General features: G+C 34.4%; 1 protein-coding gene across 2 annotated transcripts in view; it reads right to left on the reverse strand.

Moving 5' to 3' along the window:
- GPATCH2 (G-patch domain containing 2) overlaps window positions 1–18,927 on the reverse strand; it is a 100,789-nt gene that overhangs the window by 16,893 nt on the left and 64,969 nt on the right. For both annotated transcript variants that reach the window (XM_070949037.1, XM_070949028.1), the window contains exons 6-8: window positions 18,691–18,758; window positions 17,373–17,412; window positions 15,013–15,083 (exon numbers count right to left, since the gene is read on the reverse strand). In XM_070949037.1, coding sequence (XP_070805138.1) covers window positions 15,013–15,083; window positions 17,373–17,412; window positions 18,691–18,758 — 179 coding nt within the window. The remainder of the gene's footprint in view (window positions 1–15,012; window positions 15,084–17,372; window positions 17,413–18,690; window positions 18,759–18,927) is intronic.

Genomic DNA, 18,927 nt, shown 5'->3' on the forward strand with positions numbered 1-18,927 from the left:
CTTGACAGGGTAGCATGGAAAGCACTTGCCTATAAAATTGTCAAGAGTCGGAAATGACTGAATGTTTAAAACTAACTCAACTAGTGATAACTTATCAGATCCTTAAAAAAAACCCCACCCCTTTTATATTAATTATGCATTGGTAAAGTACAGATGGGGATCTTTAAGAGTAGTTTCTGTACTGTTTTTGCTTGGTATGCCAGCCTTTTTATATAATGTTTGTACATGTGTGCTTACGTGTGGAAATGTTTCAGAATCTTGTCTTCATAGTATTCACTGCTTTATGTTAAGTGTTAAATGCTTTTCCTGTGACTCACTTCCTTTACTTGGATTCCATTATTCCCAGTGTTACCATGGGGACCTATGCTAGACAAATATTCATTATAAAAAGATAATCCTGACACATTAGACTACTGAGTAGTAAGGATTCTGATTAACCATGAAAACTAGTTGCTTCAACTCTGTCTGCTTCTAAAGTTAATACACAATTCTTCAAAAGTTTAATATTTTAGTAAAGATATTCATGAGATCATGAGAAGTGACCAAGTAATGTAACCAATAGATTTAATTTAATGTGTTTAACAGAAACAAAAATGAAACACATCAAACCAAAAACAAATAATTCAATATCCTGCATTATATATAGAATTCATGCCTGAGTGAAAGCTTCCATGTCAGCTATTGACATTGTGTCTAAACAATGAGCTCTTCACATTGTTTGGGGTAATATCTGATGTAAGAAATTGAAAGCTTCTGTAAAAGAGGGACTATGAATATATTTTGGTTCAAAAACAGATCATACAGACTTGGAGCAAAACAGATGGACTTAATTGGGTGTGTTCTCTCAGGAAATATACAATTTGTCCACTGTACCATACAATATTAGTTGCACCAATCACAGTCTTCAGTTTTAAAGGATGTAGTAAATGTTCTAACCAATTAGATTTCATAGAATGTTAAATTTATGTCTTAAAAGAATGGAAAGATCACAAGCAGATATAACTGAAAATTATGTGAATTTCATACAACTTAAGCCTTTCTGAAACCAGTTCCTAAAATTATTTAGCATCAAAAGCAGTGGACTTCTAAATATAGTTCAGGCTAGGGCTATAATGAAGAGAGTATGAAAAGGCATGAGAAAGAGGGAAACCAGAATTCAAATAGGATGAAAGATAAAAATTAATAAAGTCAGCCAATTGAACCTGAAGACCTTAGTAGCAGGAATAATAGCTAGCTCTGCTTAAGTAATTCTGCTCATATTGATTATCTGTTACACTGCATTGAGATATCTAGATTATTGATCAGTTAGATTATGGAATTTAGATCCCCCTCCCTGTTTCTCGCTTGGCACTTACAATGAAGTTGCACCAAACAATATTAAGTAAGGGCTACTGTTATAGTTGTCACTCTTTGTGCAAAACATCGCAGTTGCTTTTTAATTTAAAATCAATGGATGTGTGAAAGGCAGCTCTGTTTCTTCAGCATAAATGAATCATTTGTCTCTGCAAAGCATAGCAATTTGATCACTAACCAAGGTATGAATATTGATAGTGTGTTTCTTTCTTTCTTAATTTGCTACTGTTTTGAGGAAAAGGCATTTCCAGTAGGCTGAAAACAATTAAACACAATAATAAGAAATGGAGAATAGAATAATAATTATTACTAAAATATCCCCTGCCCTCTCCAATAAAACACAAAATACAAAAGTTCTTCATGTTGATATACTATGTCATGGTGAAAAGTGAATCTAAAAAGCAATTTGAAGGAGGTGATTATGTACACACAATGTTTTCCTCAAGTTGCAAAACTATTGTAGTAACAGTGATCCATTTCTATGATGAATTCTGTGATTAATACCTGGGAAATTCTGTTTTACAGCCAATGAGTAAGTCCACTTGCCCATCTAGTTTTCAATGTAAATGGTGCTTCTGAAGTTGTCTTTAAGATGTTTTATGATATTTTTAAAGAAAATGTTTTATGGTTTTCTTTTTAAAGAAAACACTAGGAATGCTACCAAAAATATCAAACTGTTAATAGAGATTTGATGTTACAGTCATCATTGAAAGTAAACCCCACTTCCTCTTGAAGAGAAGCAAATGCCTGTGAGCAGGAAATTAGATAGGGGCCAAAGCTGTAATCATAACAGCAATTTCTTTAAATAATAAATTTATATTGTTTTAATGATGTTACTTTTCCTAGTTACCTTATTATAAGCTTCTCTCAAAGCCTTCTTGGCATACATTTACTCTTTGAAAAAAAGCAAAAGCAAAAAATAAAAAAGCCTATGACAAAACTAAATGAATATTTACCAAAAATATTAATGTCTTTCCTAATTATACATTTTAAATGCATTCAATGGGACCTGGGAAAACAAAACGTCACTCAACAGCCTTGCCTATATGTTTCTTAGCATGAAACTGTAGCCTTGAAGATTAAAAAGAGCTAATTCCCTTGATTCCTTTCTATTTATCCATAGATAGCTGCAAGCTATCATTTATAAACAGTATTCTGGCAGGGAGCTCAGGATACTAGATGGCAGGGGTAGAGAACTTGTTAAGACCACCTTGCCTGAAAACCTGGCTGTTGACATGCTGGTGACAGGGACTCGAGCAAGTTGTGTCAAAGGGAATAATTCTAAAGGAAAGACAACAGAAACTTGTCGCCTCTTTGTACACATTTACAAACAGGGCTTTCCAGAGTATTAAGCCTAGTTAAAGCTGCCCCCTGGATAAAGAGTGTTCTGAGCAGCCTCAGACAAGCTCAGAAGACAAACAGATGCGACTATGGTCCCTGGCATTTGGCAAGAACACTCATTGTCACTAAGAAGGATATAAGCCTCGACAGGGCATCAGCTGTACAACTGTGAAGCAGGCCTGCAAGTATCAGAGTGGCAACAGAATTGTGGCAAAGGGGAAAAACTGGCTGGAAAAGCCAGACTAGTGTGAATTTACATGAGCAGACCAAACATGTACTGCTTGTTCTCATATCTTCTGACATTAAGCAAAACAGCAGAAGATTGAGGACAAATATTCATATTTAAACATGCAATTATTTATATTAACTATATATAAAATGTTTGCTCTTCTTAAGTGACAAATTACAAGAGTAGATGTAATAAAGGATAAAATTCTGAGTCACGAGGAAAAAACTATGAGACTGAAAATGTATTAGCAGCTATTTTTTTAAAAAAAAGATGATTTATCTATGTATAAGCTATCTGATACCAATACGACTGCTTTCTTTTCTTTTGAATATCTATTTCCTTTATAATTTAATTTAATTTCATACTTTATTATGTTGCAAGGCAAATATATCTTGTAACTTTCCCAAATAATTACCAGCCACTGTACTCAAAACTAAAACTGTCCCTAGGATACTGTGGCTCTGAAGTTGTATTATTAGAAGAGTATATGCCAATTTAAACAGCACTTTCGAAGTAGTGAGTTTTATTTAAAACAAAACTTTAGAAAAGTTATTTAGGACTTTTTAGCATATGGGAAAAACACCATATGCTAAATTCTTACAAACCTCAGAAAGTAGCCTGTAAAGCCTCTTATCTGATTGATGATTATGTCCCATCAAGCTGTTTTCAACTCTTTGCTGGCCACACAGATAGATTTGTTCATGATAATCTATCCCTGACTTGTTCTTTCCTATCTCCCAACTTTGACATAATTTTATTAGTGGGTTTTCTTACTGCAACACAACAGGATAATGGACACCAACCAGAAAACTGGTATGTTCTACGTCAGCATTTTTCAAATTTGACAACTTTAAGATGTATGGATTTTACCTCCCAGAATTCCCCAGTCAGCAATACTGTTCTACCTTATAATGGTTATGCAATAATCTTAGAAACAGAATATTATAGCTTTTGTTTTCCTGCAGGGTTACAAATAAGCTTGATCACTAATTTGTCTGGGATGATCTCAGAATTCTGTCTTGCACAGGGAATGGGAATGGGAGACCACAACTGCATGATTTTAATAAATAAGAAATATATTACTACATATACCAATGGTAAATCATCTTCTGGAACTAATAATTGATATGAATATATAAAATTAAGATTTTAAATTTAAAAATGTAGAAAGTTGCTTCAATAAACAAGGCTACTTTCCTTGTTATAACTCCAAATGTTCTTATTTGTAGGAACATTCCATCAAAACTAATGATTTCTTTCCTAAAAACGTGTTGATGATGATATTGTTATTCTATATAATTGTACCTAATATCCTAGTTTTTCCACATTTATAAATATAAAAAAATACTTAGAAAAAAGGCAAAATTACAGATTTTTTTTTTTAAAAAGTATATTATCCTAATTTTTAAAAGAACCAACAGATTTAGTTTATCATATGGCATCTGGACTCTACTGGAATGTGAAATTCAGGGGGGAAAACACTGAAGAAAAAATGAAAATAGTGTTTATCTTATTCACACACAAAAAATAGCATTTCTGAACAACTGATTTAAAAAGGACTGTATTGCAATGAATTGCATCTTAATTTGTTTTCCTTGTATATTTTTTCAAGAGGCAAACTCCATACTTGTTCTTACCTTGTTACCCAGAGTCTCACCTAACTAAAATCATGACAGTCTCTGAAAATAGGAAGAAGACCTTGGCACACTATCAATGACTTCCTGCAGATGGCTCTAGAACCTTTTGTTTTTTTTCTTCCTTTTCTCTGCTATTGAATAATAGTCTTGATAATTGTATTGGATACAGCTTTGAAAAAATAAAGTGCAACTTTTATTCATCCCCAAAATGATTAAAAAAATATTTTTAAATAGAAACGATTTCTTCATGTATTTGCATTTACAGCAAGAGGTAAAACTGAGGCCTTAATTAAGTTTAATTCTAGATAGTTTTTTGTAGGATTACATTGTAAATAGATTAAATGTTCAAGCATCCTCCATTGTGTTCCCCACAATTGTCCACTTAAGGAACATATACACATACAAGTATATGGAAAATGTATACTAATTAATTTTCTTGACTGTTTAGTACAGTGATGGCGAACCTATGGCACGTGTGCCAGAGGTGGCCCGCAGCACCCTCTCTGTGGGCACGTGAGCCATCGCCCCAGCTCAGCTCCACCGCGCATGTGCACGCACCTCTCACAGACCAGCTGGTCTTCGGGTCTCTGCAGTGCATGCGTGGGGGGCAGGACGCATGGTGGGGCCATGTATGCATGTGCGGGATGCATGCGGGGGTGCCAGGTGCGCATGCACAGGGGCGGGGCGCATGCGGGGGCCTGCACACATGTGTGGGGCACGTGCAGATGCATGGGGCGCATGTGGGGGCCACACTCGCATGTGTGGGGGCGAGGCGCATGCAAGGGGGCTGTGCATGCATTGTGTTTTGGAGGTTTGTGCATTTGCGCATACATTAACGCACATGGTGCACATTGTGCACGCACGCTTTGGGCGCTCAGTCCGGAAAAGGTTACCCATCACTGGTTTAGGATATCTAACAGGCAAGACATCAAACATTAAAGAAACAAATTAATCTGTGTGAGTGAATGATTAATACTTAATCTTGATTTTAAGGGGGATAAAGATGGCATGTATAAGAGCTGCATGCAAGCAACAAGAACAATGATGGGGAAAAGGAAATAGAAATAGAACCAGCCATCCTTCAGGAAGAAGTTGTGTGGACAATGAGCCAATTGTTAAATAACAAGGCCCTAGGGGCTGATACATCCCTGCAGAATTGCATAAGCCTGTACCACCCACAATCACAACCTTTTGCCAGAAAATTTGTGAAACTAATACATGATCACAGGATTGTAAACAATCCATGTTCATATCATTTTCAAAAAAGGATTGCTCCAATTATCACACATTTGCCCTCATCCTTCATGCTAGCAAGATTCTCCTTAAGATCATACAACATCTGGTACAGGCCACTGAAAGAAAATTGCCAGATGTTCAAGCTGGTTTAGAAGGAGTCATGGCACCAGGGACCATATTGCAAATCTACACTGGATTATGAAAGCTTAAGAATAACAAAAGAATATCTACAAATGCTTTACTGACTATAAGAAAGCCTTTAATTGTGTCGATCATGACAAGCTGAGAAAAGCCTTAGAAAACATGGGAGTGCCAATATAGCTATCAATTTGATATAGTCACTGTACACAAATCAGAAGGCCACTATGCAAACACAATGTGGAGTGACTGATTGGTTCAAGATAAAGGAGTGTAGAAAAGTTGCATTTTTCACCTTTCTTATTCAACCTGTATGATTAAGTGATCACGAGGAAGCTGAAACTTGAAGGATCAAAAATTGGAGTAAATATTGGAAGAGGGAACATTAATAAGGCTACTAAGTCTTCATTGAGGAAGTTAATATTCTTTTTCAGGATCCTCAGTTTGGTTAAACAAGTTCAAAAAGTAAGCGCTTTAGTTTTCTCATAATATTGATCATATTTTTATTTGGTGAAACTGTCAAACAAAGCTGAACATAGCAAAAAGAAAATATATCAACTCACATTTGCTTGGTTCATGGAAAAGAGTGCTTTTATCTTCTGTGATTGGATATCAACTTTCCTTTCTCATGACAAATCTATAGTCCATAAGAATTCTGTATGCAACAGAATTTTGACAAAGCTGACAACCTGGCAAAGGGAAATCACTGGATCCAGAAAAACCACAAACTGCGTATCTTTCTCTGGCAGAATGCAACTCTTAATGAGAAAAATTTGTAAAAACCTTCCTTGGAGAAGCAGAATTCTTAAATAACATTGACTTGAATTATTATTTTAGATTACATGACAGAAATGAAATATAAAATTGTTTGCTGAAGATACTTTAGCTCAAATCTCTGGCTGATATTTCTTGCAGGTGATAAACAAAGCTGTAGAAAATAATTTAAAAAGGCTATTAGCAAAGGGCCATCCACAAAAGGATGGAATAATAGTAGTCTTCCATGATCATGTTCTGAAGAGGAATAGAACTGCCAAGGAATAGTCTAACAGCTACTATGACAAAACACAAAAGTATGCATGGCAAACACTTCTACCCAGAGCTATTGGGATTTGGTTCTTAGGCACAACTCCTTAGGAATTCTTTTCTGCTCAGACCTAGGTTTTTGTTACTTGTAAATGTGAAGATGAAAAAGATTGAGGAATGCACTACAGGTAGTCCTTGGCTTATGACCATAATTGGAAATTTCTGAAAAATCAGAAACAGAATTTCTGTTGCTAAGCAAGATGGTTGTCGTGCTCAATTTTACAATCCTTTTTGGCATGGTTATTAAGCAAATCACTGCAGTTAAGTAAATTACATGGTTGTTTAGTGAATCCAGTTTACCCCATTGACTATGCTTGTCAGAAGCCAACTGGGAAGGTCACAAATGATAAGTCACGTGACCCTGGAATGTTGAAACCATAGTAAATACATGCTGAGTCCAGGTGCCCAAATTTTGATCACATGGCCTTGGGTATGTTGTTACGGTTATAAGTGTGAGAACCAGTCATTTTTCAGTGCCTTTGTAAATTTGAGCAGTCACTAAATGAATGGTTGTAAGGTTACTGTAAGGTAAGGTGAGGCATGGCTAACAGAAAAAGATGTTGTACTTTAAAAAGAAGTATCCAAATGCATTGCTTGAAGATTGATAGATTCTTTAAATAAATCAAATGAATTCCAGGAATGACAAGGCTATACATAAAAACCTTACCATCAATACAGATAAGATCATTTCTGGAGATAAACGTGACCTTGGTCACAAAAAGCATGGCTCTTAGAGCTGTAAGAAGCCCTCAATTTTCACAAGCTAGTAATGATGAGGTCAGCTACCTGAAAGGAATAATATCACTAGTGTCCCAACTCATAAAAGCCAGCTGCTTGCAGCTGTGGAGAAGCCATATATTTTTCCCAATAAATTTGCTTCTGGATCAAAAAAGAATGCAGGAAGGAAAAGATGTAGATGGGAAAAAAAGAGTATCTACAGTAAAAAGATTTGCCTGCTCATGTGACCTAGCTATATGCACAATCAATCAGAATAGAGCTGGGAAGGACCTTGGAGATCTCCTAGTCCAACCCTCTATAAGATACAGCAGGCCCTATACCATTTCAGACAAGTGGCTGTCCAATCTCTTCTTAAAAACCTCTGGTGATGAAGCACCCACAACTTCTGAAGGCAAGCTGTTCCACTGGTTAATTGTTCTCACTTTTCAGAAGTTTCTCCTTAATTCCAGGTTGCTTCTCTTGATTAGTTTCCATCCATCGTTTCTTGTCTTGCTTTCTAGTGCTTTGGTCCCTCAGAGCTGTAAAAATTGTCTAACCTATAGCTTTGCATTTCTCTTTGTTCTCTCTCTTCTTTTCTGCTGAAGCTATGACAATTGTGGAAACACCTGGGTACACAGCCTGTCATGTAATCAGAGCTAGAAAAACAACAGGTAAGGGTTTGAACTTGCCCTCTTTCAGGAGAAAAGTTTTTGGGCACCTTCATGCATCTTACCATAAAGTGATACGGAAGAGGAGAATGTGTAAGTTTAATTCTCACTGCAGCCCATGTTCATTAATGCTAAGCAATGTAGATAATTGTTTCTAAATTGTAGGTACTCTGGGTTTCCAACCTCTAACTTGTCATTTGGATTTTAAAATGTATTATATTTATTGATACTTAAAAATAATCAACCCTGCAAAATTGAACGTTATCCTCTTCAATACATATTTTTATTGTGGTTTAGAGCATTCATACTAGGTTTTAAAATGCAATTTAAAAGTCAGCTACTATCTTGAAAAGAGAGAAAGGTAATAGATCAGAAGGTATTTATTTTATCTTTTGCCACATGATAGTTTCACCTAATTAACCTACTTAAATCAAGAACAATGTGAAAAAGCATAAAACAAAAGAAAGAAAAACGAAAGCACCATTATGAGAATGGTGAAGCATTGTTATTTGCAGGTTGAAAAATGGAAACTACAACAGTTAGAAAGAGACAGTTGATATAGAAGACATTCCTTGAAATGCAACATTGTCTAGGTATATTATCCTATAATTTTAAAATTACTGATGCAAAAACAGATTGTCTTCCACATGTTATATGTGTGCAGCCCATATGATGATATACTGTGCCCTTCTACTGCCATTCACCTAATGGATTTTTGTTCACAGTTCTGTTCACTAAAACTGCTTGAAATAAAAGGTAGAAAATACACAATTTAGTTGAAGGTTACAACTAAAATGCGGCTTTCTGCATTCCACTTAGAAGCTGTTAGAATGTGGAAAGTTGTTATGGGAATTGGAGGTATGCCCATAAATTCCAAGGGAATTTTCCCTTGGAATCCTCTGACTCTCGCAATGATCATTTGCCATGGCTTTCTTATGTAAGTTGTTCTTCAGCAATGTAAATCAGTATGTCTGTACTTCAAGGGTCCATTCCAAATTTGAAGAGTGCGAAATAAGTATCGGGAAATATCTTATCAGTTTCACAGACCAAACTTTTCTGTTGTAGTAAGAATGATTCCTTGGTAACTTTCATCAAGCATCTCTCCCTTTTTGTTTGTAACATGTTGCAATCTATAGAGTTAAATCTGGTACAAGTCAGGGCAAGTTTTATTATGAAGAAAAGTATCTGCATGGAATGAATATAGGTAGTCTTCAACTTACAACCATTCATTTAGTGACCAATGATGCAACAACACTGAAAAAAGTAACTTTTTGACATGACAGTTGCAGCATCTATGTGGCTACGTGATCAAAATTCAGATGCTTGGAAACTTATTGCCAAGCATGTTATTTATGACAGTTACAGTATCCTGGGAAATCAGATAATTTACCTTTGTGACCTTATGACAAGCAAAGTCAATGGGAAGCCAGGTTCACTTAACAATCACGTTACTAACTTAACAACTGCAGTGATTCACTTAACAACTGTGGCAAGAAAGGTCGTATAACGGGCAAAACTCACTTAACCACTGTCTTGCTTAGCAACTGAAATTTTGGACTCAATTGTGGCCATAAGTCAAGGACTCATTGAACTGTACTGTTCAGGATAGGCCCCCTACAAGCCTTTTTCTGCAAGCCACCTAGAAAGCATAAATCTTGGGCTCATTTCTTAATTTTCTGAGATTTGCCATATATTTAATAAATATGGAGAACTTTTACAAACCAGGACAACTGCTTCGACTTTTTTTTTTAAAGATACCCATTCACCTTCTCCCCATGATGACATTACATGTCCTACTTCTTTGACTGCTCTGTCAAATCAGTTGACCAAAATCTCATGCATTGCTCATAACAAAATGAAGTACATTATTGTCTAACAATTTTAGCCTAGAGTAATAGTTGTTCTCCTAACAGAGATGTTATTTTTATAGGTGGCAAATTGTACAAAAATTTCTACCACAAAGAAGGTAGAAGATAAGAAAGAAAATGAAATCTTTATTCAGACTGCATGCCTACTTAGTATAGAATATCACAGATTTCTTGTAGTTTACAGATTTTATAGAAGACTTAAGTTCTCACATCAGTGACTTCTAGTAACCTCTGAGTAAAAAGTTGAAGTAAACAAATAGCAATTACTTCCTGTTAAACACATATTTTAAGAAAGTTTTATTTCTCAGAAATATACAGTTATTTTGAATGTAACGTATTACTCAATTTTATATCAGAAATGGAAACAAAACTGTAAAAAGATTGAGACATTTCTCCCTTTTTTTAAAAAAAAAAAGTAGCACTGCAGAAGCATCTCCATATTAAAAAATTCCTATTCAATCATAAAGTTGCATAAATCATTGTGTTTTAACTTATAAGAGTAAGATTGTTTATCTTACAATCTGCTTTTATGGATCTCTCTCTCTCTCTCTCCTTTTAAATATATAGGATGGAATCCACAGAAAGTAGTAGTTGAGTTCTTCATTAAAAACTGTAAATTGTTTGTTGCTATATTTCAAAGGGGATGTAAAGTTCAGTAACTGAAAAATTTCTTCCTACACAGCTTTAGAAGTAAAACGTGTTCTTGCTAGGAAGTAGAAAACATAACCTTCAGCTAAGTCTTTCAGCCTTTAGATCCTCAGTACAGTAAGGATAAAATCTTTGCTTAGAGGAACTGTGGGATATATATGTAACATATTTGCAAAGATATTACCAAGAAATTTCTAACTGTGCTTTGATTTTCCCTTCTAGACTCTACAAGAAGCCTGTAAAATAATTTGCCTCTTAATAAAAACAAATGCACTTGAAAATAGATGTGGATGTTATGGTTATGTGGAACAGAGCAACTGTAATCAGAATTCTATACTGGATTTAGCTATTGGCTTGCCTAGTTATGAAGTCTTTCCTCAGGCTTAGTTAGAACAATGACATCATCAGCATAATCCACACTGATACATTTGCTTTCACACTCTTCGAAGTGTTATTGTATTAACCCAAAAGAGCTATGACCATCCCTTTTTATATACTTAAATGTTTCATGTGTTGGAAGAATTCAATCCTGACACATTATTTTCATTTTATTCCAGCGTATTAAGATTAGGCCATTAATGCCAGTACATTTGTTACAAGGAATGTGTGTGTGTGTGTGTGTGTGTGTGTGTGTGTGTGTGACCTTTTCTTTTGCAAATAGACTTGTGTCCATGTGTGGTACACTAATGCTTGCTAAGTGTTCTTATTTAAACTAGGAGCCTCTTCCAGAGTCACCTGCAGTAAGCAGGTTGTAATTTTTCTGAGAAAGAAAACCTGCCAGAAAATGAAGTCCAATTGCAGTTATTCTTAACGTGCTCCATCACTTTGGCTCTAGAGACTCATGAACTTTATGCCAACCAAAAAAGATTTTTAAATATCTGTAATAGAGTCTTGCTGTCCTCAGAAAGGATAATGCAGTGGGGTTTTTTCTTGCTTCTAATTAGTAATTTAAGCATATGTTCAGCATTTAACTCTAAATGTTTGCCTTTTCCCCAAGCTCTAAGACAGCTGTCCAAGATGTGAATGCCTGAAAGCACTTAAATATCAACATCTGCTGAATTATGTTAATGGAATGTAATATAATTGGGCATGAGCTGGAATTGATCAGAAGTATAGGACTATGACCAAGGCAAATCTAAACCAGTATTTTATCTTACAAACAAGTCATAGGTAACAAACGTCTGACGTTAATCAACTAATATGATCAGAGCACAAAATTCCAAATATCAAGGCTAAAAAAACAACAACTATGAAAATATTGAGAAACAGCACTTAAAACAGAATCAAAGGTAAATATTTTTTGTGGAAATTTCCTACTAGTGGCATAGGAACTCATTTTAAAATTCTAATTAAAACAAAAGATTATTCTATGTTTAGGAACATTTCTGTGTTAAGGAACAACGCATAAAAGAGACAAATAGCTTAAAACAAATTTGTTCCTACTTGCAGAGTACAATTTCCTTGAGAATTCTAAGATGGATCCTACCATATCACCCCTCACCTTAGATAATTTATGTTATCAAATCTATAAATATTCCTGATGAAACCTTTGTTAGCCAAATCATATTATCCTTCCACTTCCTCACAATCACTTTTCTCTCTTTTGAAAAGTTTTCACTAAATAGCAATAGCAGTAAGCCTTATATACACCCCATAGTGATTTACAGCACTCTCTGGGTAGTTTACAATATCAGCATATTGCCCCCCACAATCTGGGTCCTCATTTTACCGATCTTGGAAGTCACTGCCACATAATAAAACATGAGCAGTGAATCTAAAGTGTCTGGCCACAAGAATACAATTGACTAGTGAAAGTTATTTTGTAGAACAATGGATGGCAGAACATCAAACTAAGCTAATGTTAAAGCCCTACTGAGCTTGGAAACTATGTTAGAATTTAAATATCTTGCAGGACTGAGAGAGGGAGATTGGTTACTAAAGAAAACATCATTGGGTGGTTGAGAGTGATTTAATTATCTGATCTAGTATTTGGGTACAATTTGACAAAGCAAATTGGCATTCAAATCAATTTGGATAGGTTTCTCTTTCTGCATTAAGGGGACTAAACTGTTTGCTGCAAAACTCAGCCAGGATTATAAAAGTGAGACAAGGTGAATGATTTATTAGTTGTACAGCTAAAATTGTCAAAACTTTCAGGCTCAGGCTGTTATTACCAACTGCTGTCAGAAAGTTCTAACTGCTTCCCCCCTTTTTTTACTGCAAAGTTGCTTGTATTGTCATTTTGGTAATAATAAATTGATAATAAAATATGTATTTTATTTATTAAAAAGAATAAAACAAATTAGGGCATTTTTAGCTTCAAGGCAATCTAAATCAAACCAGCACTTTGATTAAAGTATCTAGTTGCTAGTCTTTGGAGCCATGTCAATCAGGATGATCTTGGGGCATTCTGTTCTGATACAGCTATTCCTTATGTTTAATCACATCAGGTTGCAGAAGAAAAGATGAAAGGGGAAAAAATGTTTGTTTGTTTTTTACACTTTCAGAGTGATGGTACCCCAACTTCTCTTTTTCCCTCTCCATTAATAGCCTGACTGGCCCTCTCTATTTTAAGAATTTGCTTGGGTCTTTGCCTGCTACTTTCAAAATACTGTATGTTAATTTCCCAATTGGCTCTCCACTACTTGCCTAATTTCACTCTACTTTCATTGTACTTTTCAGTCCAGAGAGCTTGAAATTATTCTTCTATTGGATTGACATTTCAATGGACAGGGTAATATAAAAATAGCACACTGTTTTAAAAAAAAGAAAAATCAAGTGATAGCCTCTTATTTTATATTCCAATTGCATACATAGTATTTCTCTCTTTGATACTGTTATTATCTGCCACAAAATCCATATTAAACTATGATATTTCTGTTTATGAAATGCAAAATGCAATGTATCATTTTACTAACCACATTCATTCACAGATGTTGAAAAATGCTGTGATTGATGGTTTCCCTTATTTTTGGCAAAAATGTTGTTCTTATCCAAGGTAAATTAAAACTGTTTCCCAATGAACAGATGATGTTGTGGAAAAAAGATGAGACTATCATATCTTGCTTTTAAAATATCAAATAAGAATCACTTTAATTATACTGAATTTGTTACTTTTCTGTTATAAAACCATATTCATCTGAATTATCAAGAGAAAATGAACAATCTTTCATTTTAAAAGAGATTTCCACAAACCTGATGGGAAAAAGTTTTTGTTCTCTTTAGTCCCAACTTTTATTTTTCAGCACCCTTAGTGATTATAGAGTATCAAAATAGAAGCTAGTATAAATATACAAATATAACTGACATTGTATATGAAAATCATAGTCTAAAGCTCAACAAGGGCTGTATGTGATAAAGAAGAACATGAGTAAATACGAATTATGTTTAAATAAATAAACACCTCTCCACCAAATAGTTTATTGATTTTAATTCTACATTTTCCTTTAGTATCACTCAACCTGCCGATTTGAGCAATGTTCAGATCCTCAAGAGATCAATTTTTTGGCTAAAAAAACCAATTGTGCTATTTTAGTAATGGATTCACTGGCCATGAAATCCAAGTCTTAATATTTCTATCAATCCTTTGATTCACACTGTAACTCTCATTTCTAATATTGTGAACGAAACAATGGTAGTAGGTTGCACTTGTAATGCTTGTGAAAAATATGTGATAAACAGGGGAATTGCTATTTAATTCATGGTAGAACAAGGTTCATTTTAAAGACAATTGTGTTTTAAAAGGCTATATTGCTGTCCTATTTGACATAGTGCAATAATAAAAGGAGTGTAAGCTTTATTGTCCCTAAATATGCTATGGAGATAAATAAGATAGCACAAAGAAATAGAAAACATGCAAAAAAGAAGAAGAGAAACAAATATTTATTTTATTTTATGTGTATCAACTTCCTTCTCTGAGTCATGTATCACAAAGATTATATTCAGTGTTACCTGTGCCTTCATCTTAAGCAGTCAGAGGCAAAGATAGTCATTGCATTTCACTGTATGATTTACCAGTTATCCAACTAGGTAAAATATTAGCTTGTGGTTTAATTAGAATGTAAATTATAAACTACACCGTATTGTAAACTTACCTGCTGGCTGTTTTCACTGAATTGTTCTTCTTGTGTCCTCTTTCTGATCGGTTATCTCGTAATAGTTGAAGCTACATAAGGCATTCAGAATTTATATGAAAAACAAAGTTTAAATGTTTAGAAGTATATATGTCTTAGCTTTATTATGCTTTTGTGTTTTCTTCAATGAGATTAATAATCTTATAGCAGGCAATATACTGAAACCTTAAGATCAGTTTTTATTTTACTTCCATGCACCTATGACTGTGGTGACATAATACTAAGTTATCCATTCCCACAGCAATTCCTACCACACCAATTCCTAACAACTCTGCTGTTGTGACCAGATAGTACAGCAAACTTTAAGTTGGGTAATATTTCCTTGAAGACCATAAAGAAAGCTTTTGTGGGTCTGGCTGAAATTAAAACCAACATTTGAAGTTTACTAATATTTTCCCTAACCCTTTTGTTTCTCAAAAGAAATTCCTACTTCCTAAGAGTAAAAGAGCAAAAAAAGGAGAGAGAGAGAGAGGGGGGGGGGGAGAGAGAGAGAGAGGGAGAGCAAAAGAGACACTACTGCAGGAATGGCTTTACTATGGTGCTCATTCTTTACCCCACATTTTTTCCCTTAGAATTAATTATGGCTTTACCATGAGCTATCAATTCCTGCATTCTTTTTCTTGACATCTTCAACAGAATTGGCTAACTTAAAATGACTTGAATCTGGCATTCTCAGCTTTCCTAATCTGTTTCTAACAGTAGGAATAGCCAAATTAAGCAGGATTTGTTAAATTATCATTGTTGTAACAACCAGACTATTTAGAATTGCTCTTAATTTCGTCTTTCAAATAAGGCAAAAATGTTTGCAGTCAAAGATAATTCTCATAGGTTAATTTGTTTTTCTAAAAAAATATGCATCTAAACAATGAACTATGGCCACCATTATAATTATTCACTAACAGAAAGATGAGTCTCAAAATATTACTTTAAGGAAGATGAATTGAAGAGCCAATTGGGAAAGGGAAATTATAGCAAATACTTAATTGTATTTAATTGTGCACTTTATTAACTGTTTTCTAAAAAATAATTAACAGACTTTCAGATTGTAAAAACAATAACAAGAAAATGATGGCAGTTGCCAGAGAGGAACAAAAGACACGTTCAAAAAAATGGAACATGAATTTCAGAGAATGAAATAATGTGAGCAGTGGATTTGGAAAGAGACTTTGATCGTTTTGTAAAACATCCCTCTGAATGGTTCAGAGAGACCTACTAATTATTCCTATCACATTTTTCACAGCTGCTGCATCTTGATCAATATTTTCATATAGTTATCTATTCACCATGACTCAAAGTTTCCAGGTCAATAATTGTCAGTTCAGACTGTATGAGTCTGAATATATGAAAGCTTGGATTCTTAGCTTTATAATGCATCACTTTATATTTACATATACTGTATTGAAAGTTACATTTCATTGCCCCCTCACTTATCATAGAGAAATTTTTGTATGGAGCTCTTTTCAGTCCATATCAATGGAAGAAGTGAGATATGGTTATGGTTAAGGATAGCAGCAATGCATAGAAGGATTCACAGGTGATAGGGAGCTGCTGCTGCAGATAGTAATTAGTCTTAAAATATATTTGCAAAATTATTTCCTACTCTTGTTTCAGTTTTCTGATTTGAGAGACAGTCTATAATAATTTTAAATCTATGACTGAGGAAACAAAATCTTTTTAATATACTTATTAAAATTATTTTATACATTCTACTCTGTTGCAGCTGTGGAACACTATGATCAGGAAAGATTCCCTTATCTTCCCTGAAACATCCCTGCCACTCCTTTTCCTATCTATTCCATGATAAGCATTTCATTATCAGTTTTAGAGACTTGAAGTCTTTTCATAGTGACTTGATAATATAAGTGTTGCCATGCATACTGAAGCAGCCTGAAATTAAATGCAATTTTCTACAGGCTTCTTTTTTAGTATGACCACTCAGGTTTTGTGAGCACAGGAAGAATTCTCAGTGTGTAAAAGTTGAGGTGGAGCTGATAGATCTGGAGATAATACACATGGCCGTTTCCCCTACATTGCTCTTTGAATTATTTCTCACGGGAGCACATATCCACTTGCACACTTGATTGAAACATTCTTTGAGCAAAAGGAACTGCTGATAATTGCCAGCTCTACCCTGTCATACCCAGGAGGCTTTCATAATGAGCTATTTGCTGCTAAATATCTTCAGTCAGTCATTTTCAATACAAAATCAGGAGATTTTGCTCCTTCTTTTACAAACCGGTGTCCCTATTCCTCCAGACAAGTGACAGTTAAATTCCTTCAAATATATAAAATAAAATGTTCTTGATCAAAGTGGTTCTTACCTGGCTATGTTCCTTTCTAGCCGCAGGGCTAAACCAATGGCTATGGGAAAGGGGAAAAAGGGGGTTAGTAACACAGCTAACTGAAGCATGAGCTGTCATATGACCAGCCTGTGCGTGCTCTTGGGTATTTTATTGTCCACCAGAAAAAAGTAGCCTTTGGCTATGATTTATTTAAATAGGATATTTTACAGAACGCTCAAGGACTGTAACAGTTTTCATAGCAATGTATCTCATTCCTCAGGTTACTACTGTTTAAGCAAGTAAATATACACTAAACAGCAGCATGCCATTCTGCAATTCTTTACATAATACATCATACAACCTTTCTCTATGTTTGGGCTACAGAAATGTCAGATTTAACCAGTGTAACTGGAAAAACTTTTCAGAAATGTTGATGGCTAATAAGAAATATTTACATATATTATTAGCATTTTGAATTTAATACATTTGCACACATATACACATCATTTAGAGAAAATTTAATCAGAATTAAAGCCATAGATTTCAATGATATTTAGTACAATTTATGTACATAGAACTGCATCTTCAGTGTTTCTACAATACACTCCATTGTAGTATCATGGCTATTCTTTGTATTATAGAATACTTTGAGAACTACACCAGTTTAAAATGAAAAGTGTGTATTATTTTCCCTTCCCAATTCAATCAGCTTTGTTACTTGAGATAATCAGACCTTTAGCAAGAGGGGAAATATTTAAGAAGCATTAATTTTGGTATCACTAAGTTGCTTTTTTAAATTGCTACAATTTTCAGTGACTTAAATGATATCAAGTCACAGTATTATCATCACTCTCAAATCAATTATTTTATTTAATTGTTATATTTGGTAATTTTGCATTTAATTTCCCTCCAATATTTGTTTCAGGGGATTCTAATACTTGGAAACTTATCCCACAATCAATTTGCTAGTTTTAAAGGTGTCACAAAAAGCTTTGTGAAATGTTTCAAAGCACTTGTGCACTTCTCTCAATTACTCTCCTTTTATCCCAATGCAAAAGCAAAGAAATAAGAAAGTAGTTCTGGACAGATCCAAGCTAGGTAATATACTGTGCTTCCTTTATCTTCAGGTAACATTTTGATTCTAGGATGGAAAAATACAACAATCACTCAAGGAATTGAGCTGTTTTAAAATTAGCACATATTTTTCCCCACAAAAATATTGGAAAGAACAGCATTTATATGGCCAGAATTCTAAGATTTGACTGGACAATTAGGATGAAATTTAATATATAATTAAAACCAGGAGATATGCAAAGGAAGCTAAAAAAAATAATGAAAAAATAATATGGACACTTACTCATGGTGATGGAATTCCTGGGATAAAAGCACAGCTTTTTTGTTACTGCATGAGCCTGTGGTAGTAATCTAAAAGAATCATAAGTATTATAAATTGTGTATAGAAATATAAAAGTATTTACAGCATGAAAAATATTTATTTTGAAATACTAAGATGTTACAGATGCTGATTGTAGAGATACTGGTTTTGTATACCCAAGCTTCTTTGAATAATTAGATATCCTGAGCAGATCCAGTC

The sequence above is a fragment of the Pituophis catenifer genome, unplaced genomic scaffold (assembly GCF_029215685.1).
Source record: "Pituophis catenifer annectens isolate HBS135680 unplaced genomic scaffold, rPitCat1.0.hap2 SCAF_1, whole genome shotgun sequence".
NCBI classification, from domain to species: Eukaryota; Metazoa; Chordata; class Lepidosauria; order Squamata; family Colubridae; genus Pituophis; species Pituophis catenifer.